Source organism: Amphibalanus amphitrite, unplaced genomic scaffold, assembly GCF_019059575.1.
Source record: "Amphibalanus amphitrite isolate SeventyFive unplaced genomic scaffold, NRLGWU_Aamphi_draft 000201F_arrow, whole genome shotgun sequence".
NCBI lineage: Eukaryota > Metazoa > Arthropoda > Thecostraca > Balanomorpha > Balanidae > Amphibalanus > Amphibalanus amphitrite.
The window spans coordinates 298,254-323,230 of record NW_024881696.1 but is presented as its reverse complement, the minus strand read 5'-3'; the positions used below and the strand labels follow the sequence as shown (position 1 = coordinate 323,230).

At 46.8% G+C, this 24,977-nt stretch overlaps 1 protein-coding gene across 2 annotated transcripts; it reads left to right on the top strand.

Annotated features, from left to right (window-relative positions):
- The first annotated feature begins 291 nt into the window (after positions 1-291).
- On the top strand, positions 292-24,977 carry LOC122384873 (putative carbonic anhydrase 3). Of its 2 annotated transcripts, XR_006257111.1 has the most exons (8): positions 376-629; positions 17,025-17,183; positions 17,414-17,581; positions 18,366-18,504; positions 21,013-21,118; positions 23,303-23,530; positions 23,887-24,307; positions 24,424-24,977. XR_006257111.1 is itself a non-coding variant. In XM_043372671.1 (7 exons), exons 1-7 carry the CDS (start codon positions 545-547, stop codon positions 24,118-24,120), a joined length of 1,119 nt encoding a protein of 372 aa, XP_043228606.1. In that variant the 5' UTR covers positions 292-544; the 3' UTR covers positions 24,121-24,977. The 2 variants fall into 2 exon arrangements, 1 of the variants encoding a protein (XP_043228606.1); XM_043372671.1 differs by having other exon boundaries at positions 292-629; positions 23,887-24,977.

Below are 24,977 nucleotides of genomic sequence, written 5' to 3'. Positions count from 1 at the left end.
GGCTCTGGAGAGCCCCCCCCCCCTCAGTCACTCGCGTTATGGAAAATACCCCAGTCATGCGCGGGTTAACAACTCGAAGAATATACTGTGTATACTAATTTATGAAGAGTAGGTACAGAAAAAAAGACTCATCGGCACAAACTGTCCCTGAGAGAAGTGGCATCGCAAGTCGGTCTGAAGACGGAAAGCGCCTCTCAGACGACCGGGCGTGATTCCCAAATCACATCGTAAACCACGAGGACATCACTTCGCGTCATGTCCTCAACGAGCTGGTTTTCACGGCCGCTTCTTACCACCAGCGGTGTTGATGACAGCGGTGGTGGTGGTGGTGGGGGGGGGGGATTTTTTCAGGGGGCCGGTGAACCTGTCGCTGCCGAGGAGCGGGTGGCGAGGCGGCGGGGGGCGGGCGAAACGAGTTGGCCTGGCGGCCGGCGGCCGGCGGCCGCCCCAGTGCTGACGGGGACGCGGTGGCGCGCAGTGCGAGCTACACCGGCTCTCTGCGGCGAAGCTCCAGCTCCAGCTCCAGCCCAGCCTGTCTCCGGAGATGATGGCCTCCCCTCTGAAGCTACTGCTGCTGGCGGCAGTGCTGCTTGCTGCCTGCACTTCTTCTGTTCACGCCGGAGAGGAGGGTCAGTCCAGAAAGCGACGCGGCACTCACTCACAGTTAAACGCGCTGGCTTATATGCTCACACGCATGCATGCATGTTTTGACACTTATTCACACTCGGTTTAGCTAAATTGTTTGTATTTCTACCACTTAACGACACGTCAATTAACATTGCATTTCTTCTGTCAGCTATGTATAGTTCATAAGAAGTTTTTTTCATGAAGACCAATGTCGATCAGCGACCAGTTATACTGTCACTAATAAACACACTTTTTAGCCCCGCTTCAATGCGCTACGCCCCCGGATAAGAAGCCATTCTCAAACTCACCAACTGGCGATGGAGGCAGAGGCTGGGTTTTTCAGTGCTACTGTACAGAATGATGATACAGCAGATGATCATAAGGGCCACGGCGGCGAGAGTTCCTCTCCGCTGACCCAGCACTAGCCCCGGCTCGAAGCGGCGGACCTCGAGAATCGGGTGTCAACTCGATAATGATAAAAGCTGTCGCGCGCTTGTTCAGCAGTAGCGAGGCGGATAACGGCTGTTGGTCTTTGCCGCCCTGATATCGCTCAAATACTGGGTGTATGAATTTATGTCTCGGTCTGCTACCGCTAGGTCTAAGTTCAAGTATTTTCTAGTTTTAAAAAGAAAACCGATCACCATAATTCCAAACTTCAAAGTTACCGCAGTCGATATGCGACTAATCAATGCGAAACGCTTGCTGTTTCCTCCTTTCTCTCTCCTTAAACACCGATCGACCAGCTGTGAAGACCGTATACCAACATCATGGCTAGCGTGAGACGGTGTCGTGTATGAATCACGCTGATAGTCGCCTGCACTCCGCGGCGTGTCTCGAACAATGGAGTACGTCAACGAGTTTTCACCCAATGCGTGGCGCTGAGAACCCAGTCATCCACATATTTTTACTTGAGTAAAAGGAAAATAGACGCAAAGTTGCATGCTCCAGGTCGTAATTGGCATGCTACATTTATTATATCTTGATGTGGATAAGTATTGTGCGACCAAGTAGTTACTAATGAGTGTGGAAGTCGAGCCATGTCACAGGAAAATGGCTGACATGTAAATGGACTCAACTGTCCATTCAATCATCCATTGCCACTTGTCAGGAACACTTCTCAGAGTTCAATGATCACTTGAATTTGCCTGTCAAATGACAATACCCAGGTGCAGGAAATACAAACCACCACCCACGTTGGCACCTCTTGCATTCCGAATCCGATAAAAGTTGTTTATTTTACTCGTTACACTGCCCGTCTATCAATCCAAATTTGGTTACCATTATACTAATAAAATGAACTCAGGTCCCAAGTGTCATTTATGTCCAACCAACGTAATTCACACGATTATTCAGACTGGCATCATACTATTTTTGATGGCGTAATGTATAGACGTCAGCTTGACAAAATAAGAATACCGGAAAAGTGAGCTAATTCCTGAGGTCATCCCATGTATCTCGTTTGTGCCCATAGTTCAAAGCGCGCTATTTGCCTGAAAATACGTGCTATCTCATTCTGACAACATTTGTAAAGCCAAAGTGTGTCAATTCATAAAAATTTTCAATTATAACTGATAATATGAACATGAGCTACTAACAATATGCTTATTAACTCATTTACACTGTAAACTCATTTTGACAAGGGATTGTCGTACAACGACGAGCGTTTGTCAAAAATACTAATAAAGGTTATGTCGAACGACGAATATCTTGTCATAGTTAGTTGAATCAACAGGGCAAATATAAGTATCAGCCCCAGCACCTAGTCGACCATTCATAAAATTGACGAGGATTATGGAGGCTATTGTGAAAACTACCAGGGTCTTATTCGTAATATGGAACATATATTTGCTTATGATTTGTAATTTATATCCTTGTCGAAAGAACCAGCTACACCATTGCAACAATACTGATACATACTTATGTAATCTATGTCCTTGTCGAAGGTATCAGCTACACCTTTGCAACACGGACTTAGTTACGCTAGTTAGACGTGTTAGTAGTAACATACACAAAGCTGTTACTTGTTATATAGGTGGCGCCAAAAACGTTTCCGGCCGTTTCATTTTGAAAGTTTCAGTTGCGCACCAACCGTCGTGCAGTGATGTGGCCTCCTGCGCACTTCACTGTAAAAAATATTGACTAGCCCCTCGTCAAATGATTCTCAACGCTAAATGTCGGGGGTACAGACTAGTTTTGCATCCTACTTTTGACACACGCTGCGAGCCCCTGGCTTGTTTTGTGTTCGTCAGATGACAGTTACCAGGTGTCGGTTAGTTTTTACCACGTCCCAAAAATAGCTGGAGCGTTTCTGCCTTGTTTTGGAAGCAGGTCCTCGTTAATGCTGTGTATGATAACAAAGTACCTACTAACAATAATAGCGAAAAACAATGTCAAAACGAGGGCGGCTTGTTTAGTGACGATGCTCAAAAGAAGCATCGTCTTGTTCCTACTTAACGAATGAAGCTCAAACTAGGTCAAAACTAACGTATTGCTCAACCCATAGTCAGATGACCAGCAGATCCTACGCCGCCCAATCCAGTCATCGAATTTGCCAGCGAATTCGTTTGAAGACCATCATATTATTAAATATCGGTGGTCTTCAAACGAAATCCCTTACCAGTTTGATGACGAATTCATCCGGCCCATTCCAAAAACGCTCAAGATAAAATGAAAGTGTATTTCTGAAATAATGTGCTTTCTTGCAATGCACCTTTCGTATATCAAGCGAACCTTTCACTTCCAGCGCCCGTTTACAGTTATCAATCGAATCAGAAGCATGCACATACTCGTACCTATCGATAGATCTGAACCTAAGAACACAGAAGACATTTTGTAGAGTACCTGTCTGAGCCTATGCAGTGGAGCCCGTGAGCCGCCCAACCGCAGCTGCCTCATGAACTTGATGATAGGTCTGAACCTCAGATTGGCCAGAGCTTGGCCGTCAATAACCAGCTTATTTATATCCACATTTGTAGTGACTTAGGGTTTGGAATTTGCCAAACCTAAGTTTTGATTACCAAGAGAAGTTTTGTACTTCTTGCACTTGCCTTTTCTTCGTAACTTTGGCGGAAATCGTCGTAGTGAAACTTCAGTGTTCCGTTAGCTGTCGGTTCTTGAGAGAGTTGGCCATCACTGTAAAAAATATTGACTAGCCCCTCGTCAAATGATTCTCAACGCTAAATGTCGGGGGTACAGACTAGTTTTGCATCCTACTTTTGACACACGCTGCGAGCCCCTGGCTTGTTTTGTGTTCGTCAGATGACAGTTACCAGGTGTCGGTTAGTTTTTACCACGTCCCAAAAATAGCTGGAGCGTTTCTGCCTTGTTTTGGAAGCAGGTCCTCGTTAATGCTGTGTATGATAACAAAGTACCTAGTAACAATAATAACGAAAAACAATGTCAAAACGAGGGCGGCTTGTTTAGTGACGATGCTCAAAAGAAGCATCGTCTTGTTCCTACTTAACGAATGAAGCTCAAACTAGGTCAAAACTAACGTATTGCTCAACCCATAGTCAGATGACCAGCAGATCCTACGCCGCCCAATCCAGTCATCGAATTTGCCAGCGAATTCGTTTGAAGACCATCATATTATTAAATATCGGTGGTCTTCAAACGAAATCCCTTACCAGTTTGATGACGAATTCATCCAACCCTTTCCAAAAACGCTCAAGATAAAATGAAAGTGTATTTCTGAAATAATGTGCTTTCTTGCAATGCACCTTTCGTATATCAAGCGAACCTTTCACTTCCAGCGCCCGTTTACAGTTATCAATCGAATCAGAAGCATGCACATACTCGTACCTATCGATAGATCTGAACCTAAGAACACAGAAGACATTTTGTAGAGTACCTGTCTGAGCCTATGCAGTGGAGCCCGTGAGCCGCCCAACCGCAGCTGCCTCATGAACTTGATGATAGGTCTGAACCTCAGATTGGCCAGAGCTTGGCCGTCAATAACCAGCTTATTTATATCCACAGTTGCAGTGACTTAGGGTTTGGAATTTGCCAAACCTAAGTTTTGATTACCAAGAGAAGTTTTGTACTTCTTGCACTTGCCTTTTCTTCATAACTTTGGCGGAAATCGTCGTAGTGAAACTTCAGTGTTCCGTTAGCTGTCGGTTCTTGAGAGAGTTGGCCAGGCCGGACACCGGGGGCGGCTCCACAACTTTCGAAAAATTAAACCTAAGTCCTATTGCACTGCATGGAGAGCAATTCATTTAAAATCGCTCTTGTTCCCCCCCCCCTCGACAACTTTGCAAACGTCTCTGCGCGATTTGGTTGAGAATAATGGCTTATGGCAAGTTATTGAATCAGAACGTCGATCACTGCAGGTCATATATCGGCAAGCAATTCTTCATAACTAGACACTGCACAAATGGAAACGATACAGGTTTGCCCAGTGATAAACACTCGCACTTCACAGACGCACGCACCCCCGACCGAACGCGGCACGGCACAGCGCAACTGGCGCCGGGAAGCCGGGAACGCATTAAGTGAAGGATTCACAGGTGCGCAACTTTATTGCGAACAATAAAAACCTACCGCAAACGATTTAAAAAAAAAAAAGTTTTAGGGCAATCGGAAATACAAATGTATTGACTTATAGAAATAAAATTGTCATTCACCTTCCAAATAAGCCAACAATTTATTTGCCGTAAAAAGTGTCTGGAAATGGAAAGTTGCAAACATGATTCAGCAAGTAGGGAAACGCAGCAGCTACCTGGCGAATAATCTCAGGCTGGTTTAGTGACGAGTGCATTGCTACGGCTTGTTCCTCACCCTTCACAGATTACTATGACAAAACTACCCCTAGTATTTTGGTCATCCTGAGGCTGGCTTTCACCTAATAATTTGATGAGGGTCTTCCTCGTTTCGGATTGAGGCGAAAACAAACGTCAAACAACCTTGATAGTTAATTCAGCACTTAAAAACAAAGGTACACCTAGCGTATCATTACAATACCGGATCATAACGATCTGGATAGTTCTCAGCCTGTAAGGTAACTAAGCGGTAACTAGTCAAGTGGTAGGTACCGGAAGCATTGACAACCTGGTGACTGTTTCGAGACCCTTGTTTTGACACATAGCTCGTCAATATTTTTTACAGTGCACGCCGGACACCGGGGGCGGCTCCACAACTTTCGAAAAATTAAACCTAAGTCCTATTGCACTGCATGGAGAGCAATTCATTTAAAATCGCTCTTGTTCCCCCCCCCCCTCGACAACTTTGCAAACGTCTCTGCGCGATTTGGTTGAGAATAATGGCTTATGGCAAGTTATTGAATCAGAACGTCAATCACTGCAGGTCATATATCGGCAAGCAATTCTTCATAACTAGACACTGCACAAATGGAAACGATACAGGTTTGCCCAGTGATAAACAGTAAACACTCGCACTGCACAGACGCACGCACCCCCGACCGAACGCGGCACGGCACAGCGCAACTGGCGCCGGGAAGCCGGGAACGCATTAAGTGAAGGATTCACAGGTGCGCAACTTTATTGCGAACAATAAAAACCTACCGCAAACGATTAAAAAAAAAAGTTTTAGGGCAATCGGAAATACAAATGTATTTACTTATACACCATTTTCGAACCAAGTTAAGACAAATGAAGTCCAATTTAAAACAATTGATTAATATATTAAAACAATTGACAGGCATGTTAAAACATGTGACATTCAGCTTAAAACAACTGAGACACGATTTAAAATAAATAACATGCAAATTAATATAAATGACACACAATTTAATACTATTATATATTTGTAATTGTATGACAATTTTTAGAGCTATGTATAATTTAAAATGTTTTACTGAATTAAAAGACTTTCAATAAGAAATGACTCTGAATTCTGTCCTCTCTCTCTCTCTCTCTCTCTCTCTCTCTCTCTCTCTCTCTCTCTCTCTCTCTCTCTCTCTCTCTCTCTCTCTCTCTCTCTCTCTCTCTCGCGCTCGCGCTCTCGCTCTCGCTCTCGCTCTCGCTCTCTCGCTCTTGCTCTCATTTTTGCCAGCTGTAATAAATACCATTACAGTAAACAAAAACATTATTATTTACTGTCTTTCTCCCTGTAGTAATACTTCGACTGTTATGTAAGGAATATGTAAAAACGATTGCTTAAAAAGTATCAATCACGCATGTATATTGAGTGTATTTGTGTGTGCAAGGCATTCTTAATGCTCACGCCAATCGCATCAATCTCTCGATACGTTATAAAGTACACGCGAAACATTGAAACTCAACACCTGATACCGCGTGGCAGCTACCAACTACCAAGCTGAAAACAATGTTTTTTTACGGTCACAAGGCCATGGTCAATCCAATCGAACGACCGAACGTAATAGTCACTCCATGATCAACATAAACCAGTCGACCTTCACACAGAGCTGCTCACACACCCATGGCGAGGTCAAGCAGTGCCAGGCACCCAGCGAAGTGCTTTTGAATGTGGTTGCATGCGCGCATGCATAGGATGGGAGTGATACGCGGCACCGCCTGATCGATGTTCCTTTCGAGATAGCGGAGCCGATGCTCCGTCTGAGTGAGGCCGGCCTCCGTCTCCACCATCTCCTGAAAGCTGGCCGCCATGGTCCTCTTCATCTCGGCCTTCATGACCGACCAGCACTCTTCAATTGGAATCAGCGGAGCGCTGTAGGGAGCGGTGCGGATGATCTCGACACCCGCGAACTCTGGCTCCTCCACGACGGTCTCGAGAGATACATGCACGGGGGCATTGTCACAGATCACTGCGATGCGCTCCATGGGCTCCTGGGAGCCGCGAAGAGCTCGCCGCAGCCATTCACAGCAGTCCTCCTTCCGAAAGGACCCTCTCCGCCGCTCCCAGTATACCAGACCGGTTTGACTGATTGCGCCAATGACATGAACATTGGCCCCCTTGCTGGCAACCGTCTTCACGCAGCATCGTGTTCCCTTCTTCGATCTCCCTTCTGAGCGCCTCAAGAAGAGGTTGACGTTTGTCTCGTCCATGAACCACAGCGTCTTTCCCCTGCCGCTTGCATCCATCATTTTCTGTACAAACTCTGCTCTTCTTTCCTTATTTTCCCTGCTATTCATCGGAGCCGGCTGTGGCAGAGCTTTCTTGATCGTATACAGCTGGCCGTGCAGATGTCTGTGGATAGTGTTTGTAGACAGGGTTACACCAGCTTCCACCCTTAGCTTTTCGGCTATTTCTTTCAGAGAAATTTGTGAGTTGGCTTCCACATAACCGACCATCTTTTCCACGATCGCTGGGGTTACTTTCTGCACAGTAGCCCCGCCTCTTCTCCGAGGAGCCCCATCGCCGTCTTCGTCCACAAGTCCTCGGCGTAGGTACCCGTAAGCTGTTTTAACGGCAACGCCATTAGCGTTGGCAGTTAGCTTCCAATCACCGCCGGCTTGGAAGGAATCAAAAATTCTTCTCTTAGCATCAGCCGACACACGGTTGTATTTGCCCCGCCTGGTGCCAGGCTTAACACCACGTCTCGTCGGGACTTCAACAAACTCGGTGTTACTCCCGCTCTCTTCTTCGACCGTGGGGTCATCTTGGTCATCGTTAAACATATCTGGAGAAGCCATAGCGGTAGGATGTCCATGAAGACAGCAACGCATTCGTATTCGCTTTCAAAAACGTATTCGGCGACCCCAACGATTTCGCTCAAGTTCATACAGGACATCCCTATGGGGGCCCTCATCACACACGTGAAATATCTAAGCGGCATAATTTTCCGCTTATGAGTTAGAGGTGCAAATCCAAAATACCCGATTTCCGGCGACCCCTGCGATTTCGCTCAAATTCACACACGACATCCCTATGGGGGCCCTTATCACACACGTGAAATATCTAAGCGGCATAATTATCCGCTTATTAGTTAGAGGTGCAAATCCAAAATACCCGATTTCCGGCGACCCCTGCGATTTCGCTCAAACTCACACAGTACATTCTAATGGAGGCCCTCATCACACACGTGCAATATCTAAGCGGCATAATCATCCGTTTATGAGTTAGAGGTGAAAATCCAAAATACCCGATTTCCGGCGACCTCTGCGATTTAGCTCAAACTCACACAGGACATTCCAATGGAGGCCCTCATCACACACGTGAAATATCTAAGCGGCATAATTAACCGTTTATAAGTTAGAGGTACAAATCCAAAATACCCGATTTCTAGGGACCCCTGCGATTTCGCTCAAAGATTGGAAAGCCAAATACCTTAACCCGTGCCCTGGTGGGGGGGGGGGGTATTTTTTGCTCCTACCTTCAGACTTTTCAATAGATCTCCAGAACCGTAGTTTGGGTATTTTGGATTTCCACCTCTAACTCATAAACGGATACTTATGCCGCTTAGATCTTGCACGTGTGTTGTGAGGGCCGTCATAGGGATGTTCTGTGTGAATTTGAGCGAAATCGCAGGGGTCGCCTGAAATAGGCATTTTGGATTTCCACCCCTAACTCATAAACGGATAATTATGCCGCTTAGATATTGCACGTGTGTAATGAGGGCCCCAATTAGAATGTCCTGTGTAAATTTGAGCGAAATCGCAGGGGTCGCCGGAAATCGGGTATTTTGGATTTGCACCTCTAACTCATAAACTGATAATTATGCCGCTTAGATATTGCACGTGTGTTATGAAGGCTTTCATAGGGATGTCCTGCGTGAATTTGAGCGAAATCGCAGGGGTCGCCGGAAATCGGGTGTTTTGGATTGACACCTCTAACTCATAAACGGTTAATTATGCCGCTTAAATATTTCACGTGTGTGATGAGGGCCCCCAAAGGGATGCCCTGCGTGAATCTGAGCGAAATCACAGGGGTCGCCGGAAATGGAGTAATTTGGATTTACACCTTTAACTCATAAACGGTTAATTATGCCGCTTAGATATTTCACGTGTGTGATGAGGGCCGCCATTGCAATGTCCTGTGTGAGTTTGAGTGAAATCGCAGAGGTCGCCGGAAGGCGGAAATCGGGTATTTTGGATTTTCACTTCTACCTCATAAACGGATAATTATGCCGCTCAGATATTTCACGTGTGTGATGAGGGCCCCCATAGGGATGCCCTGCGTGAATTTGAGCGAAATCGCAGGGGTCGCCGGAAATCGGGTATTTTGGATTTACACCTCTAACTCATTAACGGTTAATTATGCCGCTTAGATATTGCACGTGTGTGATGAGGGCCTCCATTGGAATGTCCTGTGTAAGTTTGAGCGAAATCAGAGGGGTCGCCGGAAATGGGGTATTTTGGATTTTCACCTCTAACTCATAAACGGATAATTATGCCGCTTAGATATTTCACGTGTGTGATGCGGGCCCCCATAGGGATGTCCTGTGTGAACCTCAGCGAAATCGTAGGGGTCGCCAGAAATCGGGTATTTTGGATTTACACCTCTATTTCATGAGCGGAGAATTATGCCGCTTAGATACTGCACGTGTGTTGTGAGGGCCGTCATAGGGATGTCCTGAGTAAATTTGAGCGAAATCGCAGGGGTTGCCGGAAATCGGGTATTTTGGATTTGCACCTCTAACTCATAAACGGATAATTATGCCGCTTAGATATTTCTTGTGTGTGATGAGGGTCCCCATAGGGATGTCCTGTGTGAATTTGAGCGAAATCGCAGGGGTCGCCAGAAATCGGGTATTTTGGATTTGCACCTCTAACTTATAAACGGTTCATTATGCCGCTTAGATATTTCACGTGTGTGATGAGGGCCTCCATTGGAATGTCCTGTGTGAGTTTGAGCGAAATCGCAGAGGTCGTCGGAAATCGGGTATTTTGGATTTTCACCTCTAACTCATAAACGGATAATTATGCCGCTTAGATATTGCACGTGTGTGATGAGGGCCTCCATTAGAATGTACTGTGTGAGTTTGAGCGAAATCGCAGGGGTCGCCGGAAATCGGGTGTTTTGGATTTACACCTCTAACTCATAAACGGATAATTATGCCGCTTAGATGTTGCACGTGTGTAATGAGGGCCCCCATAAGAATGTCCTGTGTGAATTTGAGCGAAATCGCAGGGGTCGCGGGAAATCGGATATTTTGGATTTACACATCTAACTCATAAACGGATAATTATGCTCGTTAGATATTGCACGTGTGTGATGAGGGCCCCCATTGGAATGTCCTGTGTGAATTTGAGCGAAATCGCAGGGGTCGCCGGAAATCGGGTATTTTGGATTTGCACCTCTAACTCATAAGCGGATAATTATGCCGCTTAGATGTTTCACGTGTGTGATGAGGGCCCCCATAGGGATGTCCTGTGTGAATTTGAGCGAAATCGCAGGGGTCGCCGGAAATCGGGTATTTTGGATTTGCACCTCTAACTCATAAGCGGATAATTATGCCGCTTAGATATTTCACGTGTGTGATGAGGGCCCCCATAGGGATGTCCTGTATGAACTTGAGCGAAATCGTTGGGGTCGCCGAATACGTTTTTGAAAGCGAATACGAATGCGTTGCTGTCTTCATGGACATTAGCGGTAGGTAGGTAACTCAACTACGGTAGGTAAGTCTCGAATTCATGGAATAACTTGAAATGGTATGCGCGATAAATATAAATGCGCAATGAAGCGCGTGAAAGTGCAAACCAAGGCTACAAGAACATATATGCAATATGCAAATGATGCAAATATGCTTATATGGCCTTGCAAATATGGGGCTTATCAAATATGTCCAAAAACATTTAAGCAGAAAAAAATCAGTTCTCGTGCTAAGTTTTCATAATTTTCACGCGCGTATACATTTATTAATCTGCCCCTTTTAAGATGACTCAATGTGGCATACACTTCCCATTTAAATGTACTTCCTTCTGTCGAAGAGACGGGTGAAAAGATCTGCAACGCGATTTCATGAGCTTCGTCTACATATTTATTTTACTACATATAGGCGTATATTAAATTGAACCTCATAAAGTTTAATTTGCTTTTCACTTTCTTTAATTTGCATGACAGTTGTATTAATTTGGATGTAGTTTGTTTTTAATTGGCCTTCAATTGTTTTAAGTTGGAACTCAGCGGTTTTAAATTGGACTTCATTTGTCTTAACTTGGTTCGAAAATGGTGTAGAAATAAAATTGTCATTCACCTTCCAAATAACCCAACAATTTTTTTGCCGTAAAAAGTGTCTGGAAATGGAAAGTTGCAAACATGATTCAGCAAGTAGGGAAACGCAGCAACTACCTGGCGAATAATCTCAGGCTGGTTTAGTGACGAGTGCATTGCTACGGCTTGTTCCTCACCCTTCACAGATTACTATGACAAAACTACCCCTAGTATTTTGATCATCCTGAGGCTGGCTTTCACCTAATAATTTGATGAGGGTCTTCCTCCTTTCGGATTGAGGCGAAAACAAACGTCAAACAACCTTGATAGTTAATTCAGCACTTAAAAACAAAGGTACACCTAGGATATCATTACAATACCGGATCATAACGATCTGGATAGTTCTCAGTCTGTAAGCTAACTAAGCGGTAACTAGTCAAGTGGTAGGTACCGGAAGCATTGACAACCTGGTGACTGTTTCGAGACCCTTGTTTTGACACATAGCTCGTCAATATTTTTTACAGTGTTCGGTGAAAATGGTAGGTGATAACAGTGTTCGGTCGTTTTTGTCATTTTTTAATGAAATGTATGTCTTTCAACTGATAGTAATGCAGATTGAATCAGAGAAATTTGCTGGATAAGTGCGTGATGTATGGAAGTAAGCACAATGTGTTCTGCTCCAGGCCATATTGTTCTGCATTACTATAATGTAGCGATGCTTTCTTTCAGGCTTTCATCAGGAGCGAAAGCTCCAGCTTGCAAGCAAGGGTCGCTACACTGAAGACAGCAAACTGCAGAAACTCAAGAAGTCTAAAAATGAAAAAGCACCTGAATTCCAAGGGGCTAATGAATTTGAATGCCCCTTAGATTCGAATAGGTTTGCCCCCTAAATTCGTGTTCCGCAGACTTAGAAATAACCTATTTCCGAATCAAGGCATTCCTCGATGTTGCGAGTCCCCAAACCAGTTATTGCGGGGCAGGGAACCCAAGTTGACTATCTTAACTCAAACCTAATGCATGTAAACGTGTGATTCTACAGTGTACTCGGTAAGTGATGACGCTCATTGCCTTTTCGCATGTTATTGCCCTTGCCCCTTGGGTCATCGTTGTCATCACCATTGTGTGTGTAATGTGTATGTACCATTTTAAATACATGACCTACATACTTTCAGTAATGCTGTTTTGCTGTAATAATGAGACTGCAGAGCGGCGACCTGCGATTTGTGGAGAAAACTGACGAATACAAGGGAGGGCTTTGTAAAACGTTACAAGCCTGAGACTAGTAGATGGCTTACAAGTACAGGTTTGCTGCACGTAGACATTACTACGCTAACTAAGATTTGCATTGATTTGGCTTAACAAGTACACGGCTCAGCCCTGTTAAATGCAAACATGCGCAGGTCTTTACCTAGTAGCCGCATGATTATAACTAGGAACACAGTCGTTCACACAACAATGACAAAGCAAACTTTGGTAGCTAGTCTAACGAACTACATGTGAGTGGGTTGTAAGAACAACTACCATGACAAACAATAGGGTCATTCGATGACATGGCAAAGGGTGCGGGGATTTGCGCTAAATAATTTTCCTTGTAAAAGTAACAAACGTTTGTTGAAATGAGTTTACAGTGTATATGCTCTCAAAAGTGCCATGGATTGCAGATTGCAGTCAGCTGCTCATAAGTTCCGATGTCGTATAACAGCTATTTTTTAACATTTCCGACATTTCTCTTAGAATTGAAAGAAGGCGTCCAACATGCGCCATTTCAATTTAACAATTGACGAGGTCAGCTAAGTACCTACAGCATACCAAGGTAGGTAATATTTCACCTGAAGTATACTCACATATCTTTTTGCTCTACCCCAGTTTTCTTGGTCGGAACGAAGGGAGCTATCCATCAAACAACTTCACTCGAAATATAAAGCAGCAATAGGCTGAGTGCAGGCCAGTTCTGGCTGCAGGATGATCTGGCATGCCTGGCATAATAACTCGGCCCTATTTTTTCTGCGGATTATGCGTGCATCCTGCTTTGGCAAGGAATGCTTGGCAGCGGCGAATCGCTTAGGCCTTTGTCGATTGAACGACGTTTTATGGGCTGGCTGTGGTGCATAATTTTATTTATTTACCGGAACGGGTCCGATGCTAGCAAGGCACAAGGCTTGGAATATCATAAAGGTGCATTGGCGAAACTTGAAAAGTGGCGGCGAAAAACATACTCCGCAAAAATGTTTACTTTTCGAAAAACTCCTCGACTTTCACTTCCTTATGCCTTGATGTTCAGTAGTAGGTAACTATATTTTCCTTATCCAAATACCCTAATTCTTTCTGCGCGAAGAAAATTGGGAAATGTCAATTTCGGACGCTAGGTGTAAATGCTCCAAATTTCTCTTCCGCCTGTGATTAGAGGTATTTTGAGACAGACAAGGGGCTATATACACTGTAAAAAAAATTCACTAGCTAATTTTGAAATTAGGCATTTTTTACGAGTGCCTCCCTTGCACCTCGTTACAACATATATGGACATTAGTAGTCAGAGCCATGCACGTTAACAATGCCCTTTGTGGAACAAATGCCTACGAGCGAGAGCATGTTCAGGAACCTAATTTTGCGCAATGTTAATGAACTACGCACAGCCTCACAGTGTTACCCGCCGTTGGCTTGTTCTCGGCCAGTTTTTGGCGTGTCCCTCAATTAGGTCATTTTGCTATTAGCTCAGCTGACGAGGCCCCGGCTGGCACCTACTAAACGGATAACCTTGCGTGCAACCCCGCTTGTTGTCACGAACGCCTGCAGCTGGTAAACGTGTTGGTAAGCTTGCGTGGTAAGCGGCTTCGGATGGCTATGAGGATGTGCCTCATAGCTACCCTCGTCGCATGTTACAACCTAGGAGTCTGTGGCTGCTTTCAGAAGGAGTCCCCCCCCCCCCACATCCGGGAGCCGGCGTCCATTTTGTGTTGCGTCGCCATTACTGTGTGTGTCTGCCCAACTGCTCTTTGGCTTGATTGAAGGTGAGGCATCTTGTATCATTTGCTGTGTGCTCAACAAAAAGGTAGTCCATTTGTAAACAAAAGTTATTATGTTGTTGAGATTCTTAGAAGATGTATAGTATCGCATAATGTTGCCCGTCGTTGGCAGAAGTGCGCCGGTATCGTCTATCCAAGTCAGAATAGCTATATGTTTGGGACGTAAGCTAGCTTGTGGCAGGAATATATCACTTTATTCAACTTTAATTTAATCATTTTCCAGATTGGTATGCCTTATGATAATAATAATGTTAATATTCGTTTTTTTCACCCATTACAGACTTCTCTGGTAAAGAATGGGGCCATGTACATAGTCCTGGCCTACCTCCACCCCGCGACTGCCGCCGGTGCAGAGCTAATGAAAAATCACAAATGTTTGATGGTGGTTATTTAAGAAACCTGATTGCAAATTATTCAGTTAGTTGTTGTTGTTGTTGTTGTTGTTGTTGTTGTTGTTGTTGTTGTTGTTATTGTTAAAGTTATAGTTATTGTCCTCGCGTTGTTATTGTTCTCGTTCTCGTTCTCGTGCCCGAATAAATGTGCTGCAGCGCTACTCAGTCTGTTTACTTGCGGGTGGCGGTCGAGAGTCGGGGGCACTGGTTGACGGAATTCCGTCGACGGAATTCCGTCGACCCAGTGCCTCGACCCCGAAGGCCAGTAGTGGTACTAGTTAGCTAGTGCCACTACTGGCCTTGAGCTAGTACCACTACTAGCCTTGGGGGCTAGTACAATTACTGGGTATGGATTAGTAGGCAGTGGCTAGTTACCTTACCAGGCAGGGGCTATTATGACACCTAGTAGACGCACTACCCACGCTATTTACGTGCGTGTTGTCAAACTAGGTGGAGCACGGTGGTCGTATGCATACGAGGCACAGCCTTGTCGAACAAGCTTGTTACTCGGCAACTAGCCTAAAATTAGCCAAATTTACACGCTCCTGCAATGTTATTTTTGCGCTGAGAATTCCTCTACGAGGGGCTTGTAAGTTTTTTTTACAGTGCAGGGCAGTGTCCCGTCACAAAAAGTTGTCCCATGCTGGTCAGAGGCCAATCCTTCGTGATTGATGGTCACGTGCTGTAAATCAGTTTGTGACATTCAACAAAAACTTGTCAATTTGACCACCTCTGTGACAGGAGAATGTCCAGATGAAGAAAGAGGTGGCTGGCTACAGAGGCCATATTTTAGCTGAAGGACACAAGGGTAACTAAGGGCGCTGGCACGCTCAAGGTCAGTGATTAAAATGATCGGCCATTTTGAGGTGCACCAAGTCATCTGCCCAGTACCCTCTCATCGTCATTACACTCGGTGCGCAGGCAACGCGCAAAAACAAGAAGCTGTCCTCGCATTGTCCTCGGAACCAGTTCTCCTTCCTGTTACCATCTAGTGAGGGTCAGATTTTATGGAGTAGTGCGATAATTTAGTGGCGGCGAAACAGGATGGACAGAGTAGAAACACTATCGCCGTTGTAAGTGATGGCCTTTGACAACCTATAGGGTAAATCCGTGTTATCAAATGCACTCTTGGCTCGCGGTTATTTATGTGATGTTGCTTCACCTTAGGACACGAACCTAAAAATGCTTCACCTATTTTAAAAACACTCTACCTCGTAGAAAATAAAGCTGGGACACTACTGACTGGACTATATATAGCTTTGTATTTATGTGATGTTGCTTCACCTTAGGACACGAACTTAAAAATGCTTCACCTATTTTAAAAACACTCTACCTCGTAGAAAATAAAGCTGGGACACTACTGACTGGACTATATATAGCTTTGTTATACGTATGTGATGTGATGCATCATGCAAAACTGTCATTGTTTTTTATTAGCAGAAATGATGTATCGCTTGCTAAAAAACAATTTTTTTCTAAGCAACACTTCAATATGCTTATAATAGTAAAGTCCGAATTGACTATACCTTGTATGGTATATTGCTCTATGCGAAAACGCACTCCGCGGTGTGACTCGTGTGACATTTTCCCTGCGCCACTTGTAAGTACCGTCCAGTTCCGTGGCCGTACTGGTACGTCCCGGATTCCGACAGACAACCAATTGCACTAAGCTTCTCAGCGGCTGTCGGGTCGCGGAGCGTGGGGTCATGTGAGCCCACGGCACGGTCCAAGACAGCTCCTGATACCCCAGGATTTAATTGCATCGACGACCGATGGGGCTACAGCCAACGGCCAGGCAGGTTACACAGCGGCAATGCTCTGAACGCTGCCCACGGACATAACATCGCCCCAAGCTGGCGACGCAATGCTAAGTTTACCTATGTCGAAATCCTTTTTGCCTTTATCTCATCTAGTTTTCCGTTGTTCTCACATTGTTCTCCTCTTGCAGAAGTCCACGAGGTGAAAACCGCCGGAGTGGAGGCTCCCGAGGCGGAGCCTCCCGCACCGGAAGAGCACGACACGGCCGGTCACGAATCCGACTCTGATGAGGACTCTCACGAAGATGACCATGATGACGACCACAGCTGGTCTTACGACGGAGAGGCTGGTGAGTGGGCATGTATATATATCCATACATATTGGCATGTCGTGCGTTCGTGACTGCTCATAAGCGAGTCTAGTCTAAGGAACTGGTTTTTATTTGTGCATTGAGCATGCTCACTTTTTGTGTCAGGTTTCAAGCCACTGATAAAGTCAACACACGGTTGCTGTTGGACAAGAAACGAGTCTGTTCTGCTCGTAATTGGCGGCTGATTTTTCCTCTTTGGCCACGTGCAGGTCCCGAGAAGTGGTCCCACCTGGGCTACAGCCAGTGCAGCGGCCAGCGGCAGTCGCCGATCAACGTGGTCACCAACCGCGTCATCCGCCGACACTTCAAACCGATCGTGTTCGAGAACTTCAACCAGATCCCGGAGGAGATGAACATGACGAATAACTTTCACTCAGGTGAGCTGATCACTAGCGTCTGGCCGTCACAACTCACAGACCCACTAATGTGCTTCAAAATTTTGAGGAAAACAGGAGAGAAGCCTAGCAAAACACCCAGAATTTGTATCTTGATTTGTTACTATCGGGGTAGGCTCCCTTCTGTTGTCATGAGGAAGTTTGTGGCACTCATTGCAACACGAATTTATCAAATATTAATGAAATGGATATCATGTTAGTCGTGCTAGATAGTTTCGTGCGTGCTATGATCCTCATTCCTCATTGCACTTAATTGCGGTGTCAGTTCACATTGGTTTTATTTCTTTGGACTCCTGGACAGTTATGGCGATATCGTACCTTTTTAGTTTTTACAGACACTTTGACTTTGACAAAAGTTGAGAGCTTTCACGGATATTTCCTTTGGTTGGGGAGTTTTATGAACGCGATCGTCTTCGTGGCTCATATGGCTATCGCGCTTACGATTTTCCCCATTTCCTCGCGAACCGTTACCACTGGCGTTGGGGCCCATCAATAACCCGGTTTACATAGCATATTTGACGAGGCTCTAGCTCGTTAATTTGGCGATAATTTCGATGCAGTGGTCTTCAAATATTTAGAGGGGATCATTTTGTAAATTGTTCAGCACCATTGGCATCTTTTGCAACATCACGGACGGAGATATAAGCTTGCAACAAACCCTATGTAAACGCGTCTAATATGATGTCACTTGAGGAATGTCGAATCGCAGCACAACGAAGCGCGTGTTCTCGCCTTTCGCTGACATGTGATTGGTCCATGATCACAGCGAAAGCGGCTCTGGACTGGGAGAGAACACCCAAGATCAGCAGCGGCGGTCTTCCCGGCGAGTACCGTGTGATTAACTTCCACTTCCACTGGGGACGGATGGACTACCGCGGCTCCGAGCACACCATCGATGGAGAGAGGTAGGCCTCGGTTGAACGGGAAAATGGTCGGCGCGTTATGGGGAAAGGTGGAGCGTTCACAGGTGGATGAAGACGCGTAGGTCACTGGAGGACTTGTGATAGAGGAAAGGCTCATAAAGCGATACAGGAAGGCTGGGGACATTTGTAATGGCGGTGGAGTGGGAAGGGGGAGCGAAGGGCCGCAACGTTTTCAACGTTTTACGAACGAATTAATGAAAGGCATAAACTTCGTGACAAGTGACTGGAGAATACACACTACACAGTATAGACTACTGATTGACGGCGGGAGCTATGCACCCCTTTCGGAGACCTAGGTCACTAGGCCTGAACAGCGTCATTTTCCTGGCAGCCTCTGGTGCCAGCTCTACCGTGACTGCCCTGACGTCAAGCCGCTCCTGTCTCTCCTGCACTCCCCGCCCCGCCCGAACGATCGCGAAACTGAGCCAGTGTTTTCATCACCCGGCCAATCAACACCGCGCGCGCCGTTTTTCTATTCTGGAACACGTTCTTGGCTGTCCTTCCCCTTCGGAATCGCTTCAATCGACCCTCCGACCCATCCACTGCAAAACACTTCTCCTTAATCTGTTAGCGTCGACTGGTAGCATCGTTTATTGTTTTTCGGAGTGTTTCACGCCGGAGTAAATCTGATCTCACACTTGATTGCTCACGGGATGAAATAGTTACTCCCTACACAAACTCAGGTAAATTGATACTCGAGCTATTTCTCCTAGACCTTTGACCACAATGCACTCTCCTAAAGCATACCGGTGCTAAACTGTTTTCATGTTGACCGCTCGTCAGTGGAATTTGAACAGGTGCGCTGAGTGCATCTGGCGATCCCAGGCGCCTGTATTATTGCTTCCAAATTAAGCTTGATCCTCACTTCGCTCCAGTACTGTAGTGAATACCCTACCGAAGACCGAGTTTTACCGAGATACCCGGCTCGGCGATCCGTGCGATAGACCAGAGGTTTGACATCCGGGGCCTTGTGTCATCCGGGAGTTTCAAACGCGCGGGTAGGGATGCGGACGTGACCTGTGGTCGGTCAGCGTTCGGCGATTTTGGCCTCGGGCGCCTCTGACGTCAGAGGCATGACCCGGCGCTCGGGCGCAGCGCCGGGCGAGAGACGGGCCGCAACCGTGGTGCAGCTGGACGCGCGATCGGAACGGAATTCAGCCAGGACCCGCATCGTAGGTCAAAGGTCAAGGGCACATATGGCCGGCGGGCGAGACCAGCGGCCGAGAAAGAAGTCGCTGTGAAGCGAGGGCAGTGATCCGACCCCGGCCCGGGCTTGACCGGTGTCTGAGAATGTTTTTTGCTCTACTGCGGGGTGATTTGACTGCGTTAGTTTTAATATTGCGTGTAATAATCATAAGCACAGTATGATTTAAAATAATAATGTCAGTATAATCTGAACATATATTATAAATATTTATCAGATAATTATTAACCCTCGCCAAGCAGGTGCTTGCGCCAACCACCTCCCCTCCCCTCCCCCTACTAACTCGGCTCCTGGGCCACGTATGCGACACGTGGTAAGCGGTTCGAGCTCGAAAATCTAAAAAAACTATTGTTTGCTTGCTTCGTGCAATCGGAAAAAAAAATGTATGAGAAGGCACTCTCCTCGGCCAGCGACGTCTAGGACGTAAATTGATTCCCTGCTTCTGAGAATGTGAAAAGGTTTAGCGTAAGTCCGTGTAGCACTCAAGTTGCCAAGCGTGCCAAATATTTTCTCACCCGTAACACGCCCATCCAGCGCTCCCCACCCGATCATCGGCCTGACCACTGCAGCACGGTGGCGCACTCATCATCCCTGATTGGATAGAATGTGACCCAGCTATGCATCACGCTCACGTGCCCGCCATTATTACAGGTCACACCCGTGTCCCTGCCCCAGGCGCGGACTGACAGTCACAAGGTCCACGCACTGCTTCAGTCTTACACGCACCTCACCGGGACAGCTACCCTGGCGATACGGGAGGGGTTCGGGAGGGTATTCAATGCAGTACTAGAGCCAGGCGCGAATCAAGCTTAATTTGGAAGCAATAGTACATACGGGAACTGGCGGAACGTGGGCACGGGGGCTTGGACACACTCCAAAGATCGGATAGGGTTACCCAGTGACCTGACAGTTCTAGCACAAATTAGACGGGAAACGCCAAGGTCATGAAATGAAAATGATCGAAAGGGTGGCGGGTTATTTGGTGGGAATGGCGTTTGGGATAAAACTGTATTAAAAAAGTGTGAACTGATAGAGGCTCTAGTTGTAAGCAGACGTCAGCTACGCTTATTGAACAATTTGGAATGTTACACTTTAACTGTTCAATGTTTCACCTACGAACAATGCGTGTTTATTCCGCTCTCAAACATCGTCTTGAAACACTATCAAACACACAATTTTTACCTGACTTTGCCCACCCGAGCGTACACACTTCATGGTGTTATCCAAAACGTGTGCGTGTTTGACCTTGCATTCTACACACGACTGAGCCGGATCCCCTCCCGCAGCTACCCGCTGGAGATGCACATCGTCTCACAGAACACCAAGTACGACGAGCTGTCTGAAGCGCTGCAGCATCCCGACGGACTGGCTGTCATGGGCATCATGTTCGAGGTACGTCAGCATCATGTTCGGGGTGCATACGTCAGCTCAGAACGTGCCGCCTCTCTGAGGCTATAGCACGTCACTGAGCATCCAGATAAGGATGATATTCCCGCGGTCACTCCACTACATTTGTATTCAATTGAGTCATACTGTTGCACTGCATTGTTTGCTATGCACTCCGCACATATGTATTTAAGCCATCTTTCTCATTCATCATGCCATTAAAATTTAAATGTAAGCTCCAAAGTGTTTGAAGTCAGTCCTTTGCTATATCACTGATGAACGATGATTGATGCTCCGGCCCGTATGTGCCGCTGGCATGTCTTGACACACCTATATTCGTATGCTACAGTCGAGCCATTCAAGCTGCGTTTACACATGGCCCACTCTAGTCTATAAACTAAGATCTTGCAGGCCATAAATTATCAACACAGATAAGGCCCGTTGCAGCAGCGATTTTTTTCAAACAGTACCTGTCCTCGCCTCGCCCCTTCCTCGAGTCCCGTAAGGTCATGGTGATGAGCGGTGGACCGTTAACCCTGCACCGCAGTGCCATACCCAGCTGGAATTGCCAGTGAGGACAAACCGGTCTGGATGTGCAGCAGGGAGGAAAAACGATCAATATAGGGAACTGTCGGTTCCTCACCTGAAGGTCGCTCAGAACTGAGTTCGTCGACACTCTACCTTACTATATCTGCTCGCTAATTAGATATAAATAGATCATTGTCCTGATTTATAAATAAACATGTCATATTATTTCAACTCCAAGTATGGCTTTCTTGAGCCACTTACGAATTTAGCAATGCTGCGTCATATATTCCAGCGTTATAGGGACCTTCACCCGGCCACTGGTCGCACTTGGACGTCTATATTGCTTCGCATTACTGCAGTCTCGACACTTGGACAAAAACCAGCCCGGTCGGTGGTCTAGTCTGTCGTTCGCTGTCGCTGAACCAGTTTCGATGCGTCAGCCGGCCGGCCCGAACCGGACAGCACCCATCTAAAGCCGACCTGCCACACTGCTGCAGCGCTGGCCGGCCGCCATTTTACGGTCCGGCGCCAACAAATTCACCTCACAAATCGACGGCAGGAGTGGCGCCGGCGAATTAACATGGATTCTCACTTTCTCCTGCGATTACATCAGATACAGCGTCAGCAGCCCGTCAGCCTTTCCTGGGCGGTATTTTTTTTCTGCAGTGGCGGCTGTGATAGCGTGAATGTCGGCGTGTTCGGGTGCTGAGTGCTGACAGGTCCGGCTGCTTCTAGAATGTTTTTGAGTTCAACAAGTAGTTGCTTAGGCTCACTTGGTCAAGAAAAACCATGTGTCGTCGGGGCGGGTTTTTCTTTATGCATATATCAAAGACACCATATCACATGTTGGTGCGCTACAATCAACCACCACATCATCAGCCTTGTTATTTATTATTACATAGCTTGTTATTTTATTGGAATATACTAATGTTTTGTACCCGATAATATAGATGAAGGCTGTTGATTTTCAGTGAGATGGAATGTTCAAGGATATATAAGGCAACACTCAACTTCTTACGTCCATTTTTTGTTGTTTGTAAGGGAGAATCGCAACTGCTGTTTGCTGTCCGCATCTGATCATGAGTTTATCGCATGGAATGGTCCCTTGCTAGCCTTGAAGATTCCAGTAGAATATACTTTCAGCCATTTTAGTGCCCATTATAGCCGTTTTCACGAGAGGCTTTCTGATGAATGCGCCTAAGTTGACCAAATCTGCACCTAATCTCTGTTATAACAAAGATCTTCATATCATGAATTTATTTCAGTGTTTTAATTGAAAATAGTATCTGATAATTTGAAAAATGAGGTGTATAAGCATCTCTGCAACACAAACGGGAAACGTTTAAGAAATACAATGAACCTAATTTGACCAAATCTGCAACGAATCTGCACCTAACGTGCACCAAATGCTACCAAACAGCTAATATCCACTTGCTGCCGCTTGCAAAGATCGTTCTTGAAAATAAGACTAGCATAGTGTATTTCCCGACGCGTGTAATACCGCCCAAGAGGATAACCCATTCCATTGATTACGTCTTCCCTCTTGTGAAAATCCTTTCGAAATTCACCGTACCAGCCAACTTTGAGATGGTTTACTAGCCAGGACGATGCCTGAAATCTGTAATGACCGTATAGCTGACTCGCCGTGACCTCTGTTTACAGGTTAGCCGCGCCAACAACCGCGCCATGAAGCGCCTGGAGCCGGCGCTGCGGCGCATCGTAAAGGGCGGCGCTTCAGTGAGCGTGGACGAGCCGCCGCGGCTGCAGGACCTGATGCCCTGGAACACCAACGACTTCTACCGCTACGACGGCTCTCTCACCACTCCCAACTGCAACGAGGTCGTCACCTGGACCATCTTCCTCGAGACGGTCAAAATCACACAGAAACAGGTGAGCCGAACGACGAAAGCCTGATGTAAACATCGATGCTGCTTTTTCTACGGATTGCAACACACATGCGAAGCTAGGCCATATGCGTAGCGAGCATTCTTTGTGAACTTTTTTAGATGTTGCAATAGTCAACCAGTACTACTGGTTACTGTCGCAGCCGGTTTACGCGTTAGATTGACGTGCCGAACTAATTATATAATTCTGTGATTGTGGCAGCTGTGTGCCCTTCTAATTTATCACAAAAGGCAAATCATAACATAAACCACGAAGTTCCAAACTGGGCCTTTTATCCGCGACTTGTCATTCAACATGTCCGTTATTTGCGCCATGACCTGACCGGCAACCTGTGCCCTCAGCTGGAGCTGTTCCGCGCACTGAAGAAGAACCCGGCGCCGATCGGCCGCAATTACCGTCCACCGCAGGCGCGCTACGGACGCTCGGTGTACCTCAGCCAGCCCGAGGAGGAGGAGGTCGAGACCATCGGCTTCGCTGGCAAGACGGCGGCCGTTCGCAGCGGCGCGCCGGCACTCACCGAGGGCCCGCTGGCTGCCCTCCTGACCTCGCTGCTGGCGGTGCGGCTGCTCTTCTGAGCCGCGCCGGCCACCGGCGGTCGGACATTCTTGTAGTGATGATCGCAGGGGGCCGGCTGGCGCGCGGCCGGCGCCCGAGGCGGTGGAGAGCCCTGGGACTGTAGGGTTTCGGTCAGTGGCGGAGGACGGCTGCTCGCGCGTCCTCTCAGAGCCCGGCGACTCTGGTGGTCAAAAGGCGGTTAGGTGTCCGCGACGTGAGACTTGGCGCGTGCGCGGGTCGGACCGGCTCGACGGCTGCGCCGCAGGGCTAGTGCTTGGTCCGTATGACGAGCTCAGAGTCCTGCGGCGCTCGGCTGGTGCGGCCCGCGACGTGCTGAGAATGCTGTCTCACCTACTCACCATGTGATACGGAGTCTGCGTCAAACCGAGCATCGGCTGCCGGGCGCTCGACTCCGCCATTTACCATAACGTACCGCAATATCCAGTTCTTGTGTCGTTGATGCTTTGTTGGTCAGGTTAGGTGTGCGTTCTGTGGATGTCGTTTGGACGCGTGTAGGGCGTAGCTGTAGTGGAATGTACAGACTGGATCCTGTCCGTAAGCGTTTCGGACGCGGGGGATATTTTCGCTTGGATCGCGGCATTTTGATAGAGTCTGGACTCTAGCTCAACGTTCATGCATGTGCGCCGCGACGATGGGCCTTGCTTGTCTGTCTGTCTGTCTGCGTGTCTGCTGTCACGCAGAACACGACAATTGACACATTCACCCATACCGAGCGGCAACCCGCGGCACCGAGTCTTCCCCAGACTCGGTGCCGGGGATCGTATCAGGTCACAGAAAACTATTTCATGCATGGCTCATAACTTATTGTCAGAGGGTAGCGATAATGGTGTTTGTGTCAATATACAGTGTTGTGCTA

Excerpts from the sequence above, each read along its gene's own strand:
- LOC122384873 (XM_043372671.1), top strand. The coding sequence starts at position 545 with ATGATGGCCTCCCCTCTGAAGCTACTGCTGCTGGCGGCAGTGCTGCTT. Across the intron at positions 21,119-23,302 it reads TCATGGGCATCATGTTCGAG|GTTAGCCGCGCCAACAACCG; the intron begins GTACGTCAGCAT and ends CTCTGTTTACAG. Across the intron at positions 23,531-23,886 it reads TCAAAATCACACAGAAACAG|CTGGAGCTGTTCCGCGCACT; the intron begins GTGAGCCGAACG and ends CTGTGCCCTCAG.